General features: G+C 44.7%; 1 protein-coding gene and 1 non-coding gene across 2 annotated transcripts; one reads left to right on the forward strand and one right to left on the reverse strand.

The window, feature by feature from the left end:
- Positions 1–7,996: 7,996 nt before the first annotated feature.
- Positions 7,997–8,107, reverse strand: LOC118659428. The gene has a single exon (XR_004968554.1). It is a non-coding gene; the product is annotated as a U6 spliceosomal RNA (small nuclear RNA).
- Positions 8,108–15,321: 7,214 nt separating this feature from the next.
- On the forward strand, positions 15,322–16,770 carry LOC118658171 (tripartite motif-containing protein 60-like). Its single transcript, XM_036313284.1, has one exon. The coding sequence runs from the start codon at positions 15,397–15,399 to the stop codon at positions 16,768–16,770; it is 1,374 nt and encodes a 457-aa protein (XP_036169177.1). The 5' UTR covers positions 15,322–15,396.
- The last annotated feature ends 7,186 nt before the right edge of the window (positions 16,771–23,956 follow it).

A 23,956-nucleotide genomic window follows, 5' to 3' on the forward strand; every position in this document is an offset into this window, starting at 1 on the left:
GTCTAAGAATTAAATTGACATAAAATAGATTTGTTGTGGGCTGTGTGAACAGCACCAGGGGTCTGACTGGTGGGGTCTGTCCAAACCTGGGTTCAGCAACCTCGGTACTTGGGTTCTGGTTGGAAAGAATTCAGAGCCAAGACCCCAGATTGTAAGAGAACGTTTATTTGGTAAATCACAGAGATAGAAGTAATTCCTAGAAGAAATGGGCTTAGGAACCAATTGTGGAGGTAAAGGAAGGGCCCTTGGAGCTTGGGAGTGAGGGAGCTAATGGTCACATGCCTGGGGCAGGGAGAGGGAGGGCAGAGAATGCTCTGAGGAGAGTCCTCTGTCTTAAAGGTTTCAAGGATAGAGATTTTAGGAGAGGTCCCAGGGAAGGATCTTAATAGAATACAGTGGGGCCTTGACTTAGAGTGTTGCGACTAACGAGTTTTTTGAGATTCCAGCTGTCTCTCCACCGATTTTTTGCATTGAGTTGATAGAGTAATTTGGGTTAAGGAGCTCCTTAATGAGCTCGGTCTCCGAACGAATTAAACTCGTAAGTCAAGGCCCCACTGTATTCAGAAATTTTCCTGGTGTGTCCTTTCAGGGTTGTGGTCTCCACTGATTGATTGTCAGGCACCAGGGCAAAGGGTCATTATTCAATACACCTGAGGCTGATTTTGTTGCTTATCTGGCTTGGAGCTGAAATACAGCTGAGGCATAGATGCTATCTGTAGGGAGGAAAGGCCAAGGGGTCCGAACTGCATAATCAGTAATGCAATAGATCAGTGGTTCTCAGCCTTGGCTGCACATTAGAATCACCTGGGAATCTTTTTAAAATCCTGATTTCTGGGCCTCATCTTCCAAAAATTCTGTTCCTTTGTTATGGGGTGGGGCCACAACATTAGTAACAAAGAAACAGAATTTCTGGAGGAAGAGGCCCAGAAATCAGGATTTTCAAAAGATTCCCAGGTGATTCTAATGTGCAGCCAAGGTTGAGAACCACTGCAATAGATGAGGAACAGTCAGCCTGGGGGAAGGGTCCCACCCTACAATTGATTGTACCTTGCTGGGGATCTAGGGCTTTCCATCCTGGTGACCTTCTGTCACCTTTAACACACATACAACTTGACCAAATAATCAAAAATATACAAAAAGAGAAAGTAAAAACAAAATAGATATCTACGAAGATGTTTTCTTCAGCGCAGGTTTAAACTTCAAAAAAGTGGAAACATTGGAAATATCAGTTGCCTGTGTTGGGTGACTAAAGTACATTACAAATGTGTTAAACACATTCTGTTCAAGAGACTGCAAGCAAAACTTAAAGAAAGATGGTAGTGCCAAATGTATTGCTATTGAGAGAGGCACAGAAAATTGTAGATGGAAGAAAGCAGGAAATTCCCACTTCAGTCCAGTCTGAGCTGTTGTCTCTTCCCTCAGACCACGGGGCCACATAACTGTACTCAGAATTTTGTATTTTAGAACATGAATATGCTATGCAGATATGTATTATGTAAAGAGTCTGGGGAAACACTTCTTTATTAAACACAATACTAATTATGGCACAGCATGCAGCTGTGCTCAAACCAAAGCCTATAAAAAGCTTCATGTCAGGTGATGTTTTGCCAAATTTCTCAAAACTTATTTTACAGCAGTTTGGGTTTCACCCTGTGGGCTCTGGAGGATGACCCTGTGACCTGGGACTAGTGTCTACCAGGCCTCTGCCAGTCCTGCCTGTTTATACAGGCACAGGCTAGATAGAATGTGCCCTGGTTTCCCCAGATCCTTCCCAAGCCCACACGGCTCAGGGTCTGTCTCTTAGGCACCAAACACTCTAGGCGAGCTTCAGCCCCAGTTCTTCTTTCCCTTTCTCCAGGTCCTTCCTACCTTTGGCCTCGGATATTTTTTCGGGATGGGGGGGTTTGGAAACTCTTTATTTCAATTGTCCTTAAACATTTCTCTAAGTATAATGTAGGTGTAACTCCCATTTACTTATATAACCCTGCTCGCAAGTGTCACTTTTCTCTTTTTTTAATTGAGATATAATTGACCCGAGGGCATTTGAATACCATTAACCTGGAGCCCAGCAAAGCTTACCAGCTATCAGTCTCCTTCCTTATTTCCCCCTCTTCCTTCAGAGTCAAATGCAGATATTGTTCTCCTTCAGGACAGAGTAGGATCTGGGACTCTGTTGTATTTTTAACAAATATTGCAGGCAATTCTGGACAAGGCTCTCTGGGGGGCTAGGAACCATAATACATGGGATCTGTTTTGAAATAACCCAAGACTGAGTTGGATTCCCTGGCGACACATGATCTCTCCAAGGCACCAAGTGAAAGGGTGAATCAAGATACAGGGCTCTACTTTAGTAGGGGCTAATAAAAGAAAGCTCATTCTGCTAGCCTAAGCCTTGCACAAACATGCTCCCCTTGAATGGTTATTTTACAGAAATTCCTGAAGATCGTCACCACTGCACAGCGCCCCGCCCCTCTCCCCCCGCATCCCCCCTCTCCAAGAATGTCTGGTGCCAGCAGCCAGCAGAAGGACAAAGGGCAAGGCTATAAACAAAGGGCAAGGCCATAAACTAGGGACCTGATATGTGTGTCAAACTGAAGCCCCGCCTGCACCTCTCTTGGCATGGGTGACGGCACACAGGGCAAGGGAACCTGTCCTGCACATCAGCCCAGGACTGCTGGGTGCAGGAGCGACAGAAGCTGTGCCCACATTCGATGGTGACAGGGTCTCACAGGCCATCCAGGCAGATGGGACAGTTGATTTCTGCCGGGAGTCCTGCCAGAGCTGCGTCAACCGCCATTGGGCCCTGAAAGGGACGGGACTGAGGTGGGTTTCTTCAGGAGGTTGGGCTCTGGGAGATCTCTCCACCGAGAAGCAGATGCACCCTCAGATCTCACTGGCCTTGCTGTCCTGAATGGCTCATTCCTCTGAGACCAGTGGCCGCTTGTGTCCAGAGGAGCTCCGTTCACCACCTCCAGCTGATCGCAGACTAGTTGAGTCCAAGTTCAGAAATTCTTGGTCAGAAAGCAGGCATGGTTCTAAAGTGCCTATGCATTCCTGGAGATGAGAAAAGATTGCTGCATGTAAAAAAGGCTACCATTGTGGTCCTGCTCACTGCCACATTTAAAGCAACCACTGGTTTGTGTCTCTATCAGCACAACCCAGCTAAACCAAATCACCCACAAAGGTGCTGCATGGGACTGTGGCAAGTGTATGGATTTGGGATTAGATCACCTGTCCTGGGTCAGTTTCCATCCTTAGTGACCTACCATCTGGGAAACCTGGGGATAGCTACTAACGTTCTTATCTCTAAGAGAGTGTGGCAAAGAAGAATAAAATTCCCAACTTCAATCATTTTAATCTTGAGAAAAACCTAAGAAAAGGCGCTGGCACTGTTTGGCTTACACAGTTTATTTTTTATAGTGCTGAATCCATAATATATTAAAGTTTACTTGTTTTTCCTTTAACTTTTCAGTTGTAGGATACATCCAGGTCTGTACAGAAAAGTAGATGGGATTTCGACTAGGTTAGATTTCCTTGAGGACCCTCCAACTCAAAAAATGGATTTTCATGTCATGCTCAGAATGAATAAAGTTGGAGATTAGATTATCAATGTAAATTGAAACAAACACACATTCAAACAACTGTTCTTTTAGTCATTGTCAATGGTGAGCTACCCACTAGTGACAAGGATTTGTGGGAACAAGATCCTAAGGAGAAGAAATGAATATAAAATAATCAATTACAAGAATTATGGTAGAATGTTTTCATTCTCTTTAACTGAGGAAGCCATCTGGTATAACTGAAAATCAGAAAATTGAGATTAGTTTGTCAAACCATCTAAATAGCTCCTATAGCCCTAGCTGGTTTGGCTCAGTGGATAGAGCGTCAGCCTGCGGACTGAAGGGTTGCAGATTCAATTCCAGTCAAGGGCACATGGCCAGGTTGTGGGCTTGATCCCCAATGTGGGGTGTGCAGGAGGCAGCCGATCAATGATTCTCATCATTGATGTTTCTGTCTCTCTCTCCCTCTTCTTTCCTCTCTGAAATCAATAAAAACATTTTTATTTTTTTTTAAAAAGACTCTAAAACAGTGTGCTCTGTTCTGTGGCGATTGCTACCAGTTGTGGGGCTTGCATCTTCCAATTGGCCTGTATTTGTTGTAAGGGCCCAAAGAAAAGAAGGGGAACAAGTATTTTGATGCAGTGGATTTGACCAACAGACAAAGGCAAGTGCAAGGATATGTCTAATGTACACACAGAGACACCAGCTCTGAGTCCACCTGGGCAAAGGGAGCTCAGGGTCTGTTTGCAGAGCCTTCTGGTGGTTTCTGTTTCCTTACTGAGGCTGTCCTCCCTGGGAAGCCTGGGGCCCATGCTCAGCTCCAGCTCAGTGGGTCTTTTCCAGGCCCCTCCCCCCAATGGCCTCCGCCCCCGATTGCCCCGCCCCGGTTGCCCCCCCCCCATGGGGGTGGGGCCGGCCAGCCAATCTCCCTCGGCCCCTCCCCTCAGCAGGCTCAACCCCATAGGGCAGGCTGGCCAGACCCCACCAATGCACGAATTCATACACAGGCCTCTAATATATATATATAGCTCCTGTAACCCTGGCCAGTTCGGCTCAGTAAATAGAGCATTAGTCTGCACAGGTCAAAGGCAGGTACATAGGTTACAGGCTCCTCTGGGCTGGGGCCCTAATTGGGGCTCTTGCTGGAGGCAACCAATCCATGTATTTCTCTCACATGGGATGTTTCTCCCTGTCTTTCCCTCTCTCTTCCACTTTCCCTAAGCATCAATGGAAAAATATCCTGGGGGAAGGATTAACAAAAAATTAAAAATGGGTAAAGGAAACTAATCATAGAAACAAATGATCAATCATGAAATCAAAGCAGATCATTTTGAAAACTCCAGAGACGTCAGCGTTGTCTACAAAGGCCATAGTTCTTTGTACCTCAAGGGATTGGCAAAGGTTTCAAAAGACTCTGAACCAAGCCACGCTGCCTGGGCTGAGATCTTGGCTCCCCCATTTATGGCCAGGTGACCTTTGACAAGTCAGAGTGTATTTTTGGAGGAAAATGTGCCTAACAGCCAGCCTGGTCCAGAGAAAGTACTCAATGGTAACTAATAACAATACCCGGACTTTCCATAATCACAACGCTATGGTCAAAGAACACATGTTTTGTGGTCACCACTCCTACCCTTGACAAAGCTACCTCTAGCTGCCAGAACTCCCCTCTAGCCACCAAGTCCATCAGCATCTACTGGAGCCTCCTCTCATTTGCCCTCTATCCACAGGGATCTAATCATCACCCTCCCCTACAGGCCTTGTTCCCACTCAAGACCACAATCCTTCCCTCAGCTCCAGCTCTGCCAGCGCCAGGCTGTCTGCACCTGTCACCTTCCTTCCCTTTTCTAGCAGGTTCAGCTCCCTCTGATCCCAGCACCTGTACAAGCAGATCCTCTTAGGTTTGTCTCCAGTGCCGAGGCCAGCTCCCACTGCGTTGTCACTTCTTTCTCATCCCAGCTTCCCCTGACTCCGTGATGGCTCACTCCCCCTAACACAGGGTCGGAACAGTAAGGACAGAATCATGAATTCCCCTTTCACTGACTGCTGCAAACTCATGCAGGTTTGAGAGATCTGCATTCCCGAGATCTGAGAAAATAGTGCCTGCAAGCAAGCAGATGGTTAGATTAAGGAAGATCAAAGGATTGAAGTACGAGGTCTATCGGCCTCAAGCTCTCATCTGTCCACTCCCCAGCTATACACAAACCGGCCCTCAGTGAGCCATCCTGGAAGGGATTCCACAGGCAGCTTCAGACTAGCATCTCTTGGCGCTTTGTCACACACAGTTATTGGTCACCCTTAGGTCAGGTTGGGATCATGGTATTTTTAGCAAGCATTTGGATGACTTTAGAACAAGGCTCACCCAAACCATAATGAAACATGTTATACATGGACACAGGCAATAGGGTAGTGAGGACCTGGGAGGTCGGGGCTGGGGGGGGGGGGGGGTGGCTGGAGGGAGGGGGAGTAAAGGGAGGGAAAATGGGAGATATCTGTAATACTATCAACAATAAAAATATATTAAAAATAACATAAAATAAAGGCTGGGTATTTAAGGGAGGTCTTAGGGGTGGATCAACAGAAAAAAACAAATGTGTTATAAAAATTAACCAAAAAAAAAGGACAAATGTAATACTTTCAACAATAAAGATTAAGAAAAAATAAAGTATATGAGGTGAGCCTGGGGACAGGATCATGTGGGTACAGGAGGTAGGAGCCTTGCTTTACTGAGCCCAGGCTCCTGTAGGCCTTGATTCCAATTCCCAAGGGAATCCTAACTTTTATTCAAATTTGTTTGTTTGTTTTGCTGTTTCTGAGACCCATTCCTAGGAGGTGGGTCTCTGAAGACACTCGCCATCACCTTCTCACACACAGATATTCCCATTTCCAACCCCTCATGAGTTAGATCTGGGTATCCATATTTTTAGCAAGCATTTTGGTGACCTAGTATAAGGCTCCGAAAGGGTCAAAGAAATCATAATAAACCTCATGTGTGTTTCTTTGTGTTTGGTTGTTGTTGTTTTTTTTTTATTGATTTCAGAGAGGGAATGATAGAAACATAAACGATGAGGGAGAATCATTGATCAGGTGCCTCCTGCACGCCCCCCACTGAGGATAGAGCCCACAACTGGGGCATGTGCCTTGACCAGGAATTGAACCGTGACCCCTGGTTTATAGGTGAATGCTCAACCACTGAGCTACACCAGCCATCCTCCTAGTTCAGTTGTTTATAGAGCATCCTGATAGTCAGTGTATATACAAGAATCAACCAATGAATGCATAAATAAGTGTAACATCAAATCAATCTCTTTCCCTTTCTCTCTCTCTCTCAAGTCAATTTATAAAATTAATTAATGAATAAAGTCAAACCTCACAGGGAATATAGTAAATAATGGTATAACCACGTATGGTGTTGGGGGTACTATACTTATGGGGGAGTCACTTCATAAGGTATATATAAATGTCTAACCACTACCCTGTATACATGAAACTAATATAATGTCAACTGTAATTGAAAAATATAAATAATAAATTAAACCAAATTCGAGTTTGGATTCCCTTTCAAGGTGCAATGTCTCAGCCTGTCTTGGCTGGGTGCTCAGGAAACCCCAGCCTAGGTCTTACCTCCCGCAGCCACGTGGTTCCACCTCTGGACTCATCCGAGCAGCCGGTCCTGGGACGGTCTGTAACTCTGGTCACTGAGACCTTTCTCCCAGAAGGGCCCTTGAAGCCAGTCTGTCACCAGATGGTGTGGTCTGTGATGAGAGCTTGACCTGAATTTATATAAGAGAGTGGGACTATTAGGCCCTCCACCATGCCCAGCAGAGAAGGGTGGCTCCTCCTCTGCAGAGAAAGGGGAGGACCAGGGTGGAGGTGAGAGGAAGTTCAGAGATGCTGGTGGGAGGGCAGAGGGATCTCCTGTGACTCAGTCAGGCCAGATAAAGTCATAGGCATAATCTCATTTGCACATTTTTAATCCTCCCAAAGACATTTAATCCCATCTTTCTTGCTGAGGAAACTGAAATCTGAAAGGCTGAGGCCTGTTGCTTTTCTCACCCAGGAATGTGTAACTCTGGGCCCCCGTGTCACCCCCTCTTCAGGATATGCCATCTCAGCGCCTACAGTACAAGGAACGGGAGGCTTTACCCTTCAGTTTCAGAGGTCTGGGTCCAGCCCATCCCTTGCTCCCTGCATCCTCACAATAAGCTGTAACCTGTTCCCGTGACGGCACAATCCCCCTCCCCAGATACGGGCAGTTTACAGACACAACTCCGAACCTGCCTGCCACACAGGAGGAGAAACTGTGAAGTCCCAGCCAAGCAGACAGCTGTGCAGCTGCTGATGGTTCCATTCCTTTGTTTTCCTTGAACAGGGTTGTCTTTGACTTGTGATTTTTTTAATGGTTTTTTGTTGGTTTTTTTGTTTGTTTGTTTGTTTGTTTTAATGTGGAATGTGTCACAGGATTTGCTGGACAGCCTTACACAGGGGCCATGCAAATCTCTCTTCTCTGTATCGTTCCAATTTAGCATATGTGCTGCCGAAGCCAATACTAAATATATTTTTATTGATTTCAGAGAGGACGGGAGAAACAGACAGAAACATCAATGATGAGAGAATCATCCACTGGCTGCCTCCTGCATGCCCCCCACTGGGAACAGAGCCTGAAACCCAGGCATGTGCCCTGACCAGCAATGGAACCATGATCTCCTGGTTCATAGGTCTATGCTCAACCACTGAGCCATGCCAGCGGACTTGACATGTAATTTGAAAAGAGCTCCTTCTCTTTTCCTAGCAAACTCTTAAATTGTTACAACTCAGAATGTACTAGTAATTCCCCCATTTGCTTCTCCACCTTCAAAAGCAATTCAAATGATTTTGAGACTTGTATTTCTAAACCCTTGGCAGCATCTTCAACCTGCTCCCTCAGGGGCTAGTGTGGCCTTTGAGCGACCTCCTGTGACTAACTGCACTTGCTCAGGGGCTGTGCCTGGTGGTGGGAGGAGGAGACCCTGCACTGGGACACAGCAGGTCCAGGTCCTTCTCACAGAACAGGGCCACGACCTCATGGTGCTCCTCACACAGGGGGTCTTCTTGCTTTTTCCTCTGGCTCCTCTTGGATGGAAGCTGCTTAACAGTGTCAGTCATGTGGCATATTTGGGGGTTCCTGGAAGTGCCTATCAGGAGGCTGGGGACCCAAGTAATTGCCTTTCGTGTTTCTGGGTAACTCTGATACCCCTTTCCCTCTCTCCACTCTTCCCCCCCCCCCCGCCCCCCCCCCCCCACACACATTGCATCCAGGTCATGCCCCCTCCCAGCCCTAGCACTGGCTGTGGTCAACCTGCACAAGGTTCTAAGGTTCTGGCTCTTTCCAGAGTCCTGTTCACCAAGGCTGTGAAGCACTCATGCCTGGCCTGGGTGTTGCTGCCAGGACCACCGACAGCACCTTCCTTCCCTGTGGAACACACTGGTGGTTCATCTGGAAGGTCAGAACCTGGCCTGGTTCCCCTTAAATTCCAGTAGGGAGTCTTTTCCTGGTGCTTTTATAGCGGTCAGGGGAAAGGGGAGGCCATGGCAGGGCACAGGAGGGAAGTGTGTAAAAGCTGAATTATTTAGAGTTAATTTAAAAATTGGATTTATGGAAGCAAGGTGTGTAATTTTCAGAACATTCTGATGGATCCTGTATAATTTGAAACACAAAGTACTGTACTCTTTTCAGCTAACAGCTAAGTAGAAAAGCTGCTAAACTTGAACTTCATTCCTGTGTTTTGCCTTATATATCTTCTTATATATATTTTTTAATCCTCACCAGAGGATATTTTTCCATTGATTTTTTTTTTAAGGGAGAGTGGAAGAGAGACAGAAAGACAGAGAAACATCAATGTGTGAGAAACACATCGATTGGTTGCCTCCTACATGGGCCCCGGGGAGGAGCCTACAACCAAGGTATGTGCCCTTGACTGGGATTGAACCCGGGACCCTTCAGTCCGAAGGCCAACACTCTATCCAATGAGACAAACCAGCTAGGGCTGCATCTTCTTATATATCCAATCATCTCCTTATCAATTCATTCATTGAGCCCTCCATTCAACAAACTTTACATGCTCACTTAAAACTTAATGATTAGAATCCTGGCCACAGAGACAATAGTCAGCGTCCATCCAGGGAGAAGAGACACAGAGAGCAATGCAGACTTTGCCTGTCTTAGTGTGGATGACCATTTGTCCAGGAGAGAGGAGGCGGCTTTGCTTCAGGACACAGATTCCTGTTGTCCAGACCTGCGCACTGAACAGTGTCTGGCACCACCTGCTGGAAAACGTTTGAACAGAGGGACGTACTGATGGTGACAACCAAAGTGACATCGTTGGTTACAATCAGCCGGACCAGTTTGGCTCAGTGGTTGAGGGTCAACTTATGAACCAGGGGGTCACATGCCTGGATTTGGGGCTCCATCCCCAGTTGGGGGGCAAGGGGGGGGGTTGCAGGAGGCAGCAGACTAATGTTTCTCTCTCACATCAAAGTTTCACTCTGTCTGCCTCTCCCTTCCATTCTCACTAAAATAAAAATAAAAAACATATTAAAAAAAATAAAAATAAATAACAATGTGCTGATACAGGATGAAAGTGTGTGAAACACAGGCAGTTGTAGGATATGCAGGTTGCTCTCATTTGAAGATATGCAAGGAGAATGTTCTCGATACAAACATATAAATTAAATCACATCCATTTTGCCCAAGCGAGCACCGGCCTTTCTCTCCAAGCACCGGGCGCGGAGCCTGGGCCTGTCACAGCCGCCCCCCCTCACGGTCCGCACCCACAGGCCGCCGTCGCCCCCGTGAGCAGGGAAAGGAGAACCGATGCTGACTTTTAGGCAATTCCTTCCGTCTCTCTCTTTCTTTCTCTCTTTCTTTCTCTTTCTTTTCTTTCTTTTCTTTCTTTCTCTCTCTCTCTCTCTCTCTCTCTCTCTCTCTCTCTCTCTCTCTCTCTCTCTCTCTCTTTTTCTTTTCTTCCCTTTTTTAAAATCTTTATTGTGAAAAGTATTACATATGTCCCATTTTTCCTCCCATGGACCCCTTAGGGCCCTCCCCGGCCCCTGACCCGTTCAAATTCTGTTCACAGGCGTGAACGGAAACTGGGGCCGTTTCGTGCCCTTTGACCTTTGACCCGGATGTGGAAGATCCTGGCTGTGCGGGGCGAAGAGGAGCTCACAGCGCCGCACTAGGCCGCCCGGAGACGGCTCAGCGCCGAGCAGAGACCAAGCGGAGAGGGTAGGTGAGCGGGTCCCAGGCCGCGGGTGGGCGGGACACAAGGAAGGACCAGATGCGGGCGCGGCCGCGGGAGGCCGAGGTGGGGGCGCGGCCCGGCGACCCGCGCTGGCGCCTCCCGCCCCTCAAGGTGGGTGCCGGCGGCCATGGCGGAAACGGCCCTCAGAGCTCCGTGGGGGCTGCCGGCGGCCGCAGGTTCGCACCGGGTATTTGGAACAGGTTCTCTGGCCGCCGAGTGGCTACCTCAGTGGGTTCAGAGGGGAGGCCGGAGGGGAGGGGCAGTCCCAGCTGTGGCTGCGGACGGGACTCGGCTTCTGCCGGCCCGGGGGCCACAGCCCAGGCAGCTGCGGCCAGGCCCGGGCTCCCGGTGAGGACCTGCTGGTGCAGGCGCTTGGCTCACGGCCGCGCCGTTTTCTTTCTCCGTGGACTCCCTGTGTAAGGTGCTGTTCTTTAGAATATATTTATTCATTTCAGAGAGGAAGCGGGGGAGAGAGAATCATTGATCGGCCGCCTCCCGCAGGCCCCCCACTGGGGATTGAGCCGCAGCCCCGGCTCCTGCCCGACCTCCTGGTCCACAGGCCGAAGCTCAGGCCCTGGCCACACTGGCTGGGCTCTAGTTAAGGTTTTACACACGTGTGTGTAATTACTTATTTGAAGATGGAATATTTACTGATATTTTAATAGCTTCATATGTTTCCTTTTTACTCTGCAACAAACTGTGGAATTTGTTTTGGTGAAATCATGAGATATTCAGTGTTCCAAGGACTTCAAAGTGTATTTGTACATTAAATGCATTTTGTCAGTGTTGAGAAAAATCAGCAGACCTACAATTAAATATCCACATAAGGATGATGCACCACCACGCGATTCTCCAAGAAGCAGCAGGCACTGACCCGTGAATGTGAAACTAGACCCCACAGCATCAGATCCCCATGCAGAAACCGGTCCAAAGTCCAGGTTGTTACCTGGGCTTCTGATCCAACAGCTTAAATCAGAGGTCCCCACAGCCCCTCTTTGAGGTCCATTTATTTGCTAATGGGGCTCACAGAACTCAAGCATTTACTTAGGTTTGCCACCTTTATTATAAAGGATACAGATGGCAAGCCAGGTGAAGAGGTACAAAGGGAGAGATCTGGAAATATATTGAGGGCAGGAGCTTCCATCCCTGTGGAACTGGAGTGTGCCACCCTTCTGGCATTTGCAGACACTCTTCAAATCTCCAACTGTTTGTACTGTTTTCACAGAAGTTAATCTCTAGCCCCCGCCTGACCTCCCAGAATTCGGTGGGTGGGGCCCAAAGTTCTAATCTCATCAGTTGGTCTTTTTGGTGACCAAGCTACTGGGTGTCCATCTTGCCCCTTGCTGTCACATTATTGATATAAATTCAGATGTGCTCAAAGGGGGCTCCTAATAACTATTAAAATATACTCCTACCAATCACTCAGGAAATTTCAAGGGTTTTAGGAGCTCTGTGCCAGAAATGAAGGACAAAGACTAAGTATATTTCATAGAAGAGAAATGGAAATACTATGCAGAAATTCTTAAGTTCTGTGTCTCAGTATTATTATTTAAAACCACAGGTTTTAAAGAGGTTTATTTATGTTTAGGCGTACACAAAACTGAAAGGAAAGCTGAGTGTTATTTTCCTTGTTCTATGTGTTCCTGAAAGAAAAGGGGTTCAAAGAACCCATCCCAATGACACAGGTAGTCTGAGATCAGATTTAGAATCTGACCCACATAACATTGAAGCAGATGGAATTTTATTGCCTTCCTTGTCTTTTCTCAGTCTCAATTTATATTATTGTGGGAGATTTGGGTGTGGATGGGAAGTGGGAACACAGAACGTGATGGATTTGGAGTGGAGGAGAAAGGGGACCAGTTTGAAACAACTGTGAGGAGGAAAAGAGATGGAATGGATCTGAGAGCTTTGAGATGAATGGAAAGAGGTGACGTTTAAAGAAAGGAGTAGAAGAAACTACCTAGAATAGAACAGAGAATCACAGAAATAGAATTAAAAAAAAATTTTTTTAATCAATGAATATTTTAGGTACACATAAAAGGAGAGAGGCCCTAACTGGTTTGGCTCAGTGGATAGAGCATCGGCCTGAGGACTGAAGGGTCCCAGGTTCGATTCTGGTCAAGGACATGTACCTTGGTTGCAGGCACATCCCCAGTGGCGGGTGTGCAGGAGGCAGCTGATAGATGTTTCTCTCTCATCGATACTTCTAACTTTCTATTCCTCTCCCTCCCTTTTTAATTTTTTTTGTAAAAAAAAATTAAATTTAAAAAGAAATCAAATATTTTTTAAAAGAAGGATAGAGAATATTGTGAATCCAAGTGTGAAGAACCCAGGTACTATAATTATGAGCTTTTTAAAAAATATGTATATTTTATTTATTTTACAGAGAGGAAGGGAGAGAGTAAGAAACATCGATGGGAGAGAAACATCAATCAGCTGCCTCCTGCACACCTCCCACTGGGGATGTGCCCGGATCCAAGGTACATGCCCTTGACCGGAATCGAACTTGGGACCTTTCAGTCCACAGGCCGACACTGTATCCACTGAGCCAAACCAGTTAGGGCTAATTATGAGCTTTTTGCCACTCCTTACCTATAGTCCTACTAAATTCTTGCCATTTTTATGAAACAAATCCAAAGACATCACAGGATTTAACTTATACATTTTTCATTATATATATTTCTAAAAGAGAGTTTACTTATAAACTCTAATGCCATTCATTATCTCAACCTAATAATTAATTTTTTTTTTTTACCTACAGATATCCAACCTCCAAATTAAATTTTGTCTAAGTATTTTAAGGTGAAAGGAAATTAAGTTTATACATTGTACTTGGTTATTATGATCTTTACGTGTACTTTAATTTCTGTATTTTTCCTTCACAGGCTTTTTTATTTTCTTTTTACATTTGTGCCAAAAAACATGGTTGACTTTTCAGTAGTTTACCAGTCTGGATTTTACCAATTAGTTACTCAGTATATTAATAAAGGTTTACCAGAGATACAGAGCCAAGAGTATGAATCTAAAAAGACATTTATTAAAAAGTATTGCCTCAAAAAAAAAAAAAAAAAAGTATTGCCTCAGCCCTAACCGGTTTGGCTCAGTGGATAGAGTGTCAGCCTCCGGACTGAAGGGTCCCAGGTTCGATTCCAGTCAAGGGCATGTACCTTGGTTGCAGGTACATCCCCAGTGGGGGGTGTACAGGAGGCAGCTGATCGATGTTTCTCATCGATGTTTCTAGTTCTCTGTCCCTTTCCCTTCCTCTTTGTAAACAATTTAATAAAATATATTTTTTAAAAAAGTATTGCCTCAAAAGGTTGTGGAGCCTAAGATGTCCGATGATCTGTAGTCTGCAAACAGGAGACCCAGGGAAGACGGTGGTGTAGTTGGAAGGCCTGAGCATCTGAGAACAGATTGTACCAATTCCAGTGTGGGTCTGAAAGACTGAAAACTAGATGCACTCAGAATAGTAGATGTGCTAGCTTATTAAGTCCAGCAGAGAGTGAATTCAGCCTTTCCTCAGTTTTTGGTCTCTGTAGGCCTTCAGTGGATTGGAAGATGCCCACTGACGTTGGGTTGGGCTATCTGCTTAGCTCATCCATGGATTCAAATACTAATCTCTCCCAGAAATCTCCTCACAGTCACACCCAGAACAAGTGTTTCACCTGCTCTCTGCATCTCCTGTGGCCCAATCAAGTTTAACACAATTACCCTTCACAGGTTTCTCCATCCTTTATATTTCCCGTAAATAGGTGGTTTGGATCTCTGTAGAGATTTAGGTTCGTTTTTCTGTCAAAACTTCTTCACAGATAGTATTATGTAGTCCCCTCAACAATTCTATGATATGTGTTTTTGTCACTCTTTTTTAAAAAATATATATATATATTTTTTATTGATGTCAGAGAGGAAGGGAGAGGGAGAGAGAGAGATAGAAACATCAACGATGAGAGAGAATCATTGATCGGCTGCCTCCTGCACACCCCAAACTGGGGATCGAACCCACAACCTGGGCATGTGCCCTTGACTGGAATCAAACCTGGGACTCTTCAGTCCACGGGCTGACGTGCTATCCACTGAGCCAAACCAGCAAGGGCATCTTTTTCTGATAGTTGAGGCCAATGATAAATTTCCCTAGAACAGTTCATTCATTTAGAGTTGCAAAACAGATGATAGTCTTCACTGCTGACTCCTCCTTAAATATTGTCCCGGTAAATAATTTGGTTTACCAGAGATAGTTTTTTATATAGGAATGTAAGGAGTAATTGCTGATTGAACTGTTCTTTAAATGGCAATATTGTTCTGTCCACAGAAACCACATATCACTTAGATTGTGCTGAGTTTTTGACCATAAGGACTCCACAGCCTATTTTCCATTGGGGAAAAAGGCATTAAATACAGGCGAGAGTGACAGGAAGTCTAGGCATCGGCTGAAAACTGGGACTCTTTTTGGACTCTTCTCCATTGCACAGAGAGCAGACCTCAGCTTCTCACTTTTCCTCACACCTGGAGGATCACCCTGACTGAAGAGAGTATCTTGGGTCAGATACCTTCACTGCACAATGGAGTCTGCAGCCTCCCTGGCCGAGCTCCAGGCAGAGGCCAGCTGCCCCATCTGCCTGGATTACCTGAGAGACCCAGTGACCATTGAATGTGGGCACACCTTCTGTCACTCCTGCATCCACCAGCGCTGGGAAGATCTACCGGGCACCTTTCCATGTCCTGTCTGCCTCTATCACTGCCCTGACAAGAACTTAAAGAGGAACACCCAATTATGTCACATTATTGAAGTTGTTAAGCAGATTCCCACCACAGGGAACGAGAGGAAATTGCAGGAAGAAAAACCCCTGTGTGGGAAGCACAATGAAGTTTTAACACTTTTTTGTGACAGCGCCGAGGAGATGTTATGTCCTCGTTGCAAGGTCCCCTTAGACCACCAGGATCAGTCCCTGATACCCATTGAGGAAGCTGCTTCGAGTTGCAGGAAGAAGCTCAAAAGATACATTGGGGCACTGTTGGTGGAGGTTGAAGATGCTGAAACGGAATATGAAAACCAAGTTGCAAAAGAATTTGAAGTGCAGAAAAAGGTGGAAAAATGGAGGAAAGAATTGCAGTATGAATGTAAAGAACTGAAGTGTTCCTTACAAATAGAGCATGATGTATTTAATGCTGGTCTACTTATAGAAGAGAAGGATGTTGAAGAAAAACTAACTGAAAATGGAAGGCAAATTTCAAACCATATGTTCATGCTAAATAATCTTTTAAGTGAAATAGCAGAGAAATATTTACAGGCAGATGTGGATTTACTCACAGGTATTGAAGATATCCACAATAGGTATGAAAAGCTAGAGACCCCAGCAGTCTTTTCATATAAATTAAAGAAGGAGAGTTGCAATCTCCCCCCACATTATTTGGGCCTGTATAAAATGATCAGCACATTTCAGGTAGATTTGACACTGGATCCTGAAACTGCCCATCCAAGTCTCATTATCTCAAGAGATAGAAAAAGTGTGACATATAGGACACCAGATGGTCTTCCTAATCCCCAGGCACTTACTTCTTACCCAGCTGTCCTGAGTTCTGAGGGATTTGATGCTGGCAGGCACTTTTGGCAGGTAGAAGTAAGAGGCACAGGTGAATGGTCCTTAGGTGTGTGTAAAGAATCTTGCCTCATAAATAGTCTGATATCACCATCCCCAAGCAATAGCTGCAGGCACATTGATCTTTGCGCTAGTATATGTGGAACATGCCCTAGAGGACATATCATGCGGGTTGGTATTTTTCTGGACTATGAGTTGGGAGATGTTTCATTTTATAATTTGAATAACGGTTCATACTTGTATGGATTCAGTGGCAAGTTTAAAGAAAAACTTATGCCTTATTTCTCTAGTGCACCTTCGTCAAAATCTCTTACATTCATTATCAGAGATGAATGATGAACAACTTGGAAATTTTGTATGTGGTTATTTTCTTCCCTTGTTATTGAAAGGAATGCTTGTATAAAGATTCTGATTCCAGTTTTGATGTTTCTTAAAAGCATTCAGTATTTACCCTTCTTTTCTCCCTTTACCTCATGCCTGGGAAAACTAATGAGAAAGCCTTTGGTGCAGGTGGGAAGTTGCAATGAAGCAAGCCCCTGTAGTGCCAGTATGCTCTCACCAACAGCACCCAGTAACCACCATAAACAATAAACTAGTATCCTTTTCCCGTGCTCTCAGTCATTTTGGGACCTCCTCTGAGACCCACTTTACTCACCGCCAAAAACCTCATCTTGTGAGTAATAAACTTTTCATACTCTTCTGGTATGTGGTGAGTCATCATCAGTCTGAATATTTGAAACCAATTTTGGATGGCTCCACCCTGACCATGCAATCTAGTCATCACTATTAGCATTGTGAACAGGATTTTTCAGATAGGAAGCACCCCCACCAGGGTTTCCTCTGGCTTTGGGTTGTAACACTCTGGTTCCCTAGGCAAGGGTGTCCTTTCAGCTTTGTTCTGCATTTGCTGAGTTCTATGGAGTCTGTGTTATAGATTTAACTGACCTAAGTCAGAAGTTTCTATAAGAAACATATTCTACTTTTTATTATTTTCCATATAATTTTTTGGGAATTCTTGTCTTGCTTTTGTCTCCTGTTTTATAAACTTTTTATGTACAGGACTGAGCAAAAGCAGGTTGACAGTAGTGTTACAAATAATACAGTAATTAATAAAAAATAATATCAGAATAAACTTTTGTGTACTAACTGTAAATATACTTTTGTTTAAATATCCTCACCTGATGATATATTTATTGATAAATATACAGAGGAATGGAGAGACACACAGAGAGGGAGAGAGACAGCGAGAGAAACATTGATGTGAGAGAGAAACACCCATCGGTTGCTTCCCATAGGTGCCACGACCAGGTATTGAACATGAAACCTATGTGCCATGACTGGGAATTGAACCTGCACCACTTTGGTATATGAGACAACTTTCAATAAACTGATTCACCTGGCCAGGGCTATAAACCTACCTTTTACCACCCCTGTATGACCTGTGTTACATTGAAACCCCTGGTTGGGCTCCAGCTGCCTGTTGTTGTGTCCAATAACGAAGGCAGGGTTGAGTCATCATATTAGGTGTTTATTGAAAAGGCTAGGCAACCAAGAAGACCGGGTGCTTACAAGCATCAAATCCTGCCTTCCAGCAAGATTCAGGGGACAGGATTATAAAGGGGAAGGGGCTGGGGTGAGGAATGTAGCTACATGCAGGCCGGGGGGGGTCCGAAGACTCAGCTCTTGTAATTAGTCATCAGGTGATTAGATGCTATTGATGAGATGTTTTGACTCCTGGTGGGTCAGCCTGACAATGCTTGTGGGTTCTGCTTGCTTGGTTCACAGCTGAGTCACCTCTCCAATCCCTTCACACAGGCCTTGAAGAGGAAACTTTAAGAAAAACTTAACCCCCTATTCATATGTAAGAAACTTAACCCCCTATTCACATAAGTATATGTGTTCTAAGAGTTAAAATAAATTTTTTTCAGGTTGATTCAGGTGCTTCATCTATCAGGCTATAGGTCCCCCCTATCACCTGCAAACGTCACATACTCATTTTTGACCTTATGTGAAATTGCCAACCTTTTAGAACATGCTTCTGTTTGGATGCCTGTATGTGTATTGTTTACAATGTTTGAAAATAAAGTTTACTATGCATATCTCTGTAGTATTTGTCTCTCCATAACTTGAAAAGATGTTCAGCAAAGCTTTCATGAGGTACAAAGTCTGCCTCCCATACAAAGATACCACACAACTAAGCTATGTTTTCTGGCCCTTTTCAACAATAATGACCTTTTCTTAAGTGTCATATAACACGTTCCTTATTTTCCTCTGAGTTGTCACCAAAGGACGTTTCACATTCATTTTTCTACCAACATTTTCTGGAAAATATATGTCTTCTCCAGGGCTAATTTATCTTATTTGTAAAAGCCTTTGCTGTTGGGCTAGTAAATCCTATTTCTGTGAAGACAGAAATACTTTGAGGGGTAGGGGGGCAGGGGAGTTGGGACAGAATCCCAGTGGAATTGTTCCTTTAGGATAGGAAATTTTAAGAATTTATATCCTGGTCTTCTCTTAATACTGTAACAAAAAGCAGTCTTGTACCTGAGCTTACAACTTGATTGAAACAGTTTTTAGTGATTTTATTAGTCATCTTACAGCAAAGTCCCTTGAATACTATTTCATTATTATTTACTAGAGGCCCGGTGCACAAAAATTTGTGCACTCGATGGGGGGGGGGCGGTGTCCCTCAGCCCGGCCTGTGCCCTCTCGCAATCTGGGATCCCTCGGGGGATGACCACCTGCTGGCTTAGGCCTGCTCCCTAAGGGATTGGGCCTAAGATGGCAATCAGACATCCCTCTGGCAGCCCTCAGAGGATGTCCACTTGCCAGTGGGGAGAAGACCTAAGCTGTAGTCAGACATCCTTAGCGCTGCTGAGGAGGCAGGAGAGACTCCCACCACCACCGTTGTACTGGCAGCCATCAGCCTGGCTTGTGGCTGAGCAGAGCTCCCCCATGTGGGAGCTCACTGACCACCAGAGGGCAGCTCCTGCATTTAGCGTCTGCCCCCTGGTGGTCAGTGTGTGTCATAGTGACCAGTCATTCCCATTCTTTCTGCTGTTAGGGTTAATTTGCATATTGCCCTTTTACTATATAGGATAGAGGTCTGGTGCACGGGTGGGGGCTGGCTGGTTTGCCCTGAAGGGTGCTCATTTTCAGGCTGGCTGGCGACTGAAGCTCCCAGCCTCTCCTTTTTTTCTTTTTTCTTTTTTTTATTCTGGGATTTATTTACCTTCTATAATTGAAACTTTGTTGCTGTCACTGGAGCTGAGAGCCGGCTCCAGCTCTGAGGCCATGGCCTGCTGAAAGCAGGTATCTGGGGTTTGTTTAGCTTCTATAATTGAAGCTTTGTTGCTTTCGGAGCTCAGAGCTGGGCTGCAGCAGGCAGGGAACCTTGGCTTCCTCCATCACTGGAGCAAGCAAGCCTCCTGCTTGCTTCAGCTGCGTGGCTGCTGGCCGCCATCTTGGTTGGCGGTTAATTTGCATATCACCCCGATTAGCCAGTGGGAAGCGTAGCGAAGATATGGTCAATTACCCTTTTTGTCTTTTATTAGATAGGATGCCTCTTTGCTTAAAGACTTTCTTCTTGGCAATGAGATTGAAATGAATCAACTGTTTCTCTACTAGTTTTTTGCTTCATAGGAATCACTCTTTTATAGATTGGTAGCATATAATATTTGAATTTTTTTAAAATATATTTTATTGATTTCAGAGAGGAAGGGAAAGGGAGAGAGAGATAGAAACATCAAGGATGAGAGAGAATCATGGAAAGGCTGCCTCCTGCATGCCCCCCATTGAGATCAAATTGGAAACCCAGTCATGTGCCATCACCTGGAAATATACTTTGACCTTCATAGGTCCATGCTCAGCCACTGAGGCATGCCAACTCAGCAAATGTTTAATTTTTAAGGAATGAGGATGGTGTCAACCATAATTGAAAATAAGTTTTTAGCCCTGACCGGTTTGGCTCAGTGGATAGAGCGTCGGCCTGAGGACTCAAGGGTCCCAGGTTCGATTCCAGTCAAGGGCATGTACCTTGGTTGCGGGCACATCCCCAGTGGGGGGTGTGCAGGAGGCAGCTGATCGATGTTTCTCTCTCATCGATGTTTCTAACTCTCTATCCCTCTCCCCTCCTCTCTGTAAAAAATGAATAAAATATATTAAAAAAAAAGAAAATAAGTTTTTAAAAAGGAACTCGGTAAATTTTTGGCAGTCAATATAAAAACCAAATTCCCTAATAAGCAATATGACACAATTTAATTGATAAAGAATTTTAGAGCTCAAAGAATGCCTCTCTATGAAAGTAAAAATTAGGCTGGGATTTGAAGAGAGAATGCCAGTACAAGGGAGTAAACAATATATAAGGGGCACAGGGCTGCCACGGACCAACCTGCCTGCACAAAAGTGCTGTGGCTGAAGGGTGCCATGCCCTGAGAGTGGAGAGAGGGCAGGACTGCAGAGTGCTGGAGATGACGGGGTGAAACTGGTGGGCTTCTCACATCCCAAGGTGAGAAAAGAAATGGGCCTCCCTTGGCCTTCAACTGTCTATTTCTTCATCAGCAGAGATGGGATTAAAGGGTTTTGAGAGTGTGGTCTGGGAATCCCAAAAGTCCAGAGTAGATCATGCAAATGAAGAGCTGAAGGCCTCTGCTGAGCTGATTACATCAAGGGAGATCCACCCCCTCCCCATCCACCCGCATTTCTGAACAGCTGCTAAGCCCCACATGCCCCTCCTCCAGGGCAGAGACACCATTCTGATCAAGGAAGTCCTCATAGCTCCACCCTCCTAGCACTATATATAGATGCCAGGGTCACAGCTCTAACTTCACAACTGGTACAAAACGCATCCCAGACCCCTCCTGGAGACTCAGTCCACAGACTGGCCCTAGGAAAGCTGGCACCAGGTGAGCTGGGAATCCTGGGTATGTGCGCACGGGAAGTGTGAGCTCTGTGAAAGCCTTGGATTCCTATTTTGTTGCTCCAGCAGGACATGGACCTCAACTGGCAGGCCAATCCTAACCTGGATTCAGGTACATATACGGCATATGTCTTTATTATTGTGGGAGTTTTTACGTGAGCCGGACCTAAATCATCTAAGTACTTGGTAAAAATACAGTTACTGTGACCTCCATCTGACCTAAGAGGTAACTAATATGGATGTGTGATAAAGTGCCCAGAGGTGATGGTCTGAAACCTTGTGTGGAATTGGTTTCCAGAATGTCAGGTGTGTCTAGTGATAAATTCTTATTTTTTAAACGAGAGGTTCCAAGAGGCTTACCTAAATTGAAGTGTATGCTGACACCAATCTGTCAGGGAAGCTAAGGGTTATTTTCCTTGTTCCATGTGTCTCTGAAAGAATAGGGGACCCAAAAACCCATCCCTAGGACACAGGCAGTCAGTTCAGACCTGAAATCCAGCCCACATAACCTACATGCAGATGGAACTCTAATGCCAACCTTGGTATTTCCTTATTTCAGTTTATCTCCACAGAAGAGATTTGTTTGGTGGGAATGGGAAGTGAAAAAAGGGAAGAAGATGATGGATTTGAAGTAGAGGAAAAAGGGGACCATTTTGAAACAACTGTGAGGAAGGAAGGAGATGGATGGAGCTGAGAACTCTGAGATGAAGGGACATGGATGAAGCTTAAGGAAGGAAGTAGGAGAAAAATTTTTGGCTAGAAGAGAGCAGAGAAACACTGAAATATAATTCAAAAGGTTAATTTAAAAAATTAAGTTATGGAATATTCTAGGTATCCAGAATTGGAGAGAAAAAGAAACTATATGGTATAACTAATCTTTTTGCACTTCTACCTGTAGTTGTACCAACCTTTCCCCATTTCTGTGCAGGTCATAGCTATGGTTTTACTTTCTAAATTTTTAATTATATATTTCTAAAAGTGACTCTTAATTTACATAGCTCCATGTTAAAAAAAAATTTTTTTTCCCAAGGGGCAGAGGATCCGCTGCGGCTGATACTTGCCTGCTCGGGTTGGGTTTTTCAGGCTGCACCTTAAAATATTTTTTAAAATTACTTGCTTAAAAAAATTTTTTTATAAGGATAGGAAGGGAGAGAGAGAGAGAGAGAGAGAGAGAGAGAGAGAGAGAGAGATATTAAGAGAAATTTACATTGAGTTGTCCCATTCAGTCATGCTTTCATTGTTTGCTCCTTCTAAGCGCCCTGACCTGGGATCTTACCTTGTCATATTGGGAATGGAGCTACTGGGCCAGGACAGTTTACATACTCCTAATGCCATTCAATATCTCAATGGCACATAATTATCAGTCAGGTTTTTTTTTTTAATTCTCAAATACCCAACTTCCAATTGAATTATGATCAAATATTTCAAAATGAAATGGGATTAGATTTATACATAATAACTGAGTAGTGTGGCTTTGAGTCTTTTAATTTCTACAACCTCCATCCCTGTGTTTTTTAAAAATATATTTTTACTGATTTCAGAGAGGAAGGGGAGAGAGAGAGTGATAGAAATATCAATGATGAGAGGAAATCATAAGTCATCTGCCTTCTGCACACCCCACACTGGGAATGGAGCCGGAACTCATGGTATGTGCCCTGACTGGGAATTGAACTGCAACCACCTATTTTTTTGTTTGTTTGTTTTGTTTTTCTCTTTTTACAACCTCCTGTTTCATAGGTGGATGCTCAACTACTGAGCCACACCAGCCAGGCTCTTCCCATGTTTTTCTTTTCTCTTTATATCTGTGTTGAAGCAATATGATAGAATTTTCAGTAGAGTTTATTACAGTCCGGAATTTACTGATTACTTAGTGTATTATTAAAGGTTTACCAGAGAAACAGAACCAATAATATACATTTTAAAAGACATTTATTAAAAAGCAGTGGCTCAATTAAAAAAAAAAAAAAGCATTGGCTCACAAGGCTATGGAGCCTGAGCTGTCCCATGGTCTGCAGTCTGCCATCAGGAGACCCAGGAAAGACGGTGGTGCAGTTGGAAGGCCTGAGAGTCTGAGAGCAGATGGTACAGATTCCAGTGCGGGTCTGAGGGGCTGAGACCCAGCAGCACCCAGGCCAGGAGGTGGGTGTGCTGGCTTATTCATCCAGCAGAGAGTGAATTCAGCCTCCCTCAGCTTTTGTTCTATTCAGGCCCTCAGTGGAGTGGATGATGACCACTGACATTGGGTTGGACCATCTGCTCTGCTCATCCACTCATTAAAATACTAACCTCTTCCAGAAATCTCCTCACAGTCACACCAGAACTAGTGTTTCACCTGCTACTTGTTTATCCAGTGGACCAATCAAGTTGACATGTTAGAATTGAAACATGTGAAGGAAATTCTTCACATGTTTCTCCACCCCTCATATTTTCTGTAAATAGGTGGTTTGGAACATGTTTGATGAGATTTAGGTTCATTTGTCTGGAAAAGCTTCTTCACAAATAATGTTATGTCATTCCTTCAACAGTTCTCTGATATCTGTTTCTCACTCTTTCTGTGATAGTTGATAATGATAATTTTCCCTATATCGATTAATTCCTTTAGAG

The sequence above is a fragment of the Myotis myotis genome, unplaced genomic scaffold, assembly GCF_014108235.1.
Source record: "Myotis myotis isolate mMyoMyo1 unplaced genomic scaffold, mMyoMyo1.p scaffold_m19_p_6, whole genome shotgun sequence".
Classification (NCBI taxonomy): Eukaryota; Metazoa; Chordata; class Mammalia; order Chiroptera; family Vespertilionidae; genus Myotis; species Myotis myotis.

Excerpts from the sequence above, each read along its gene's own strand:
- LOC118658171 (XM_036313284.1), top strand. The coding sequence starts at position 15,397 with ATGGAGTCTGCAGCCTCCCTGGCCGAGCTCCAGGCAGAGGCCAGCTGC.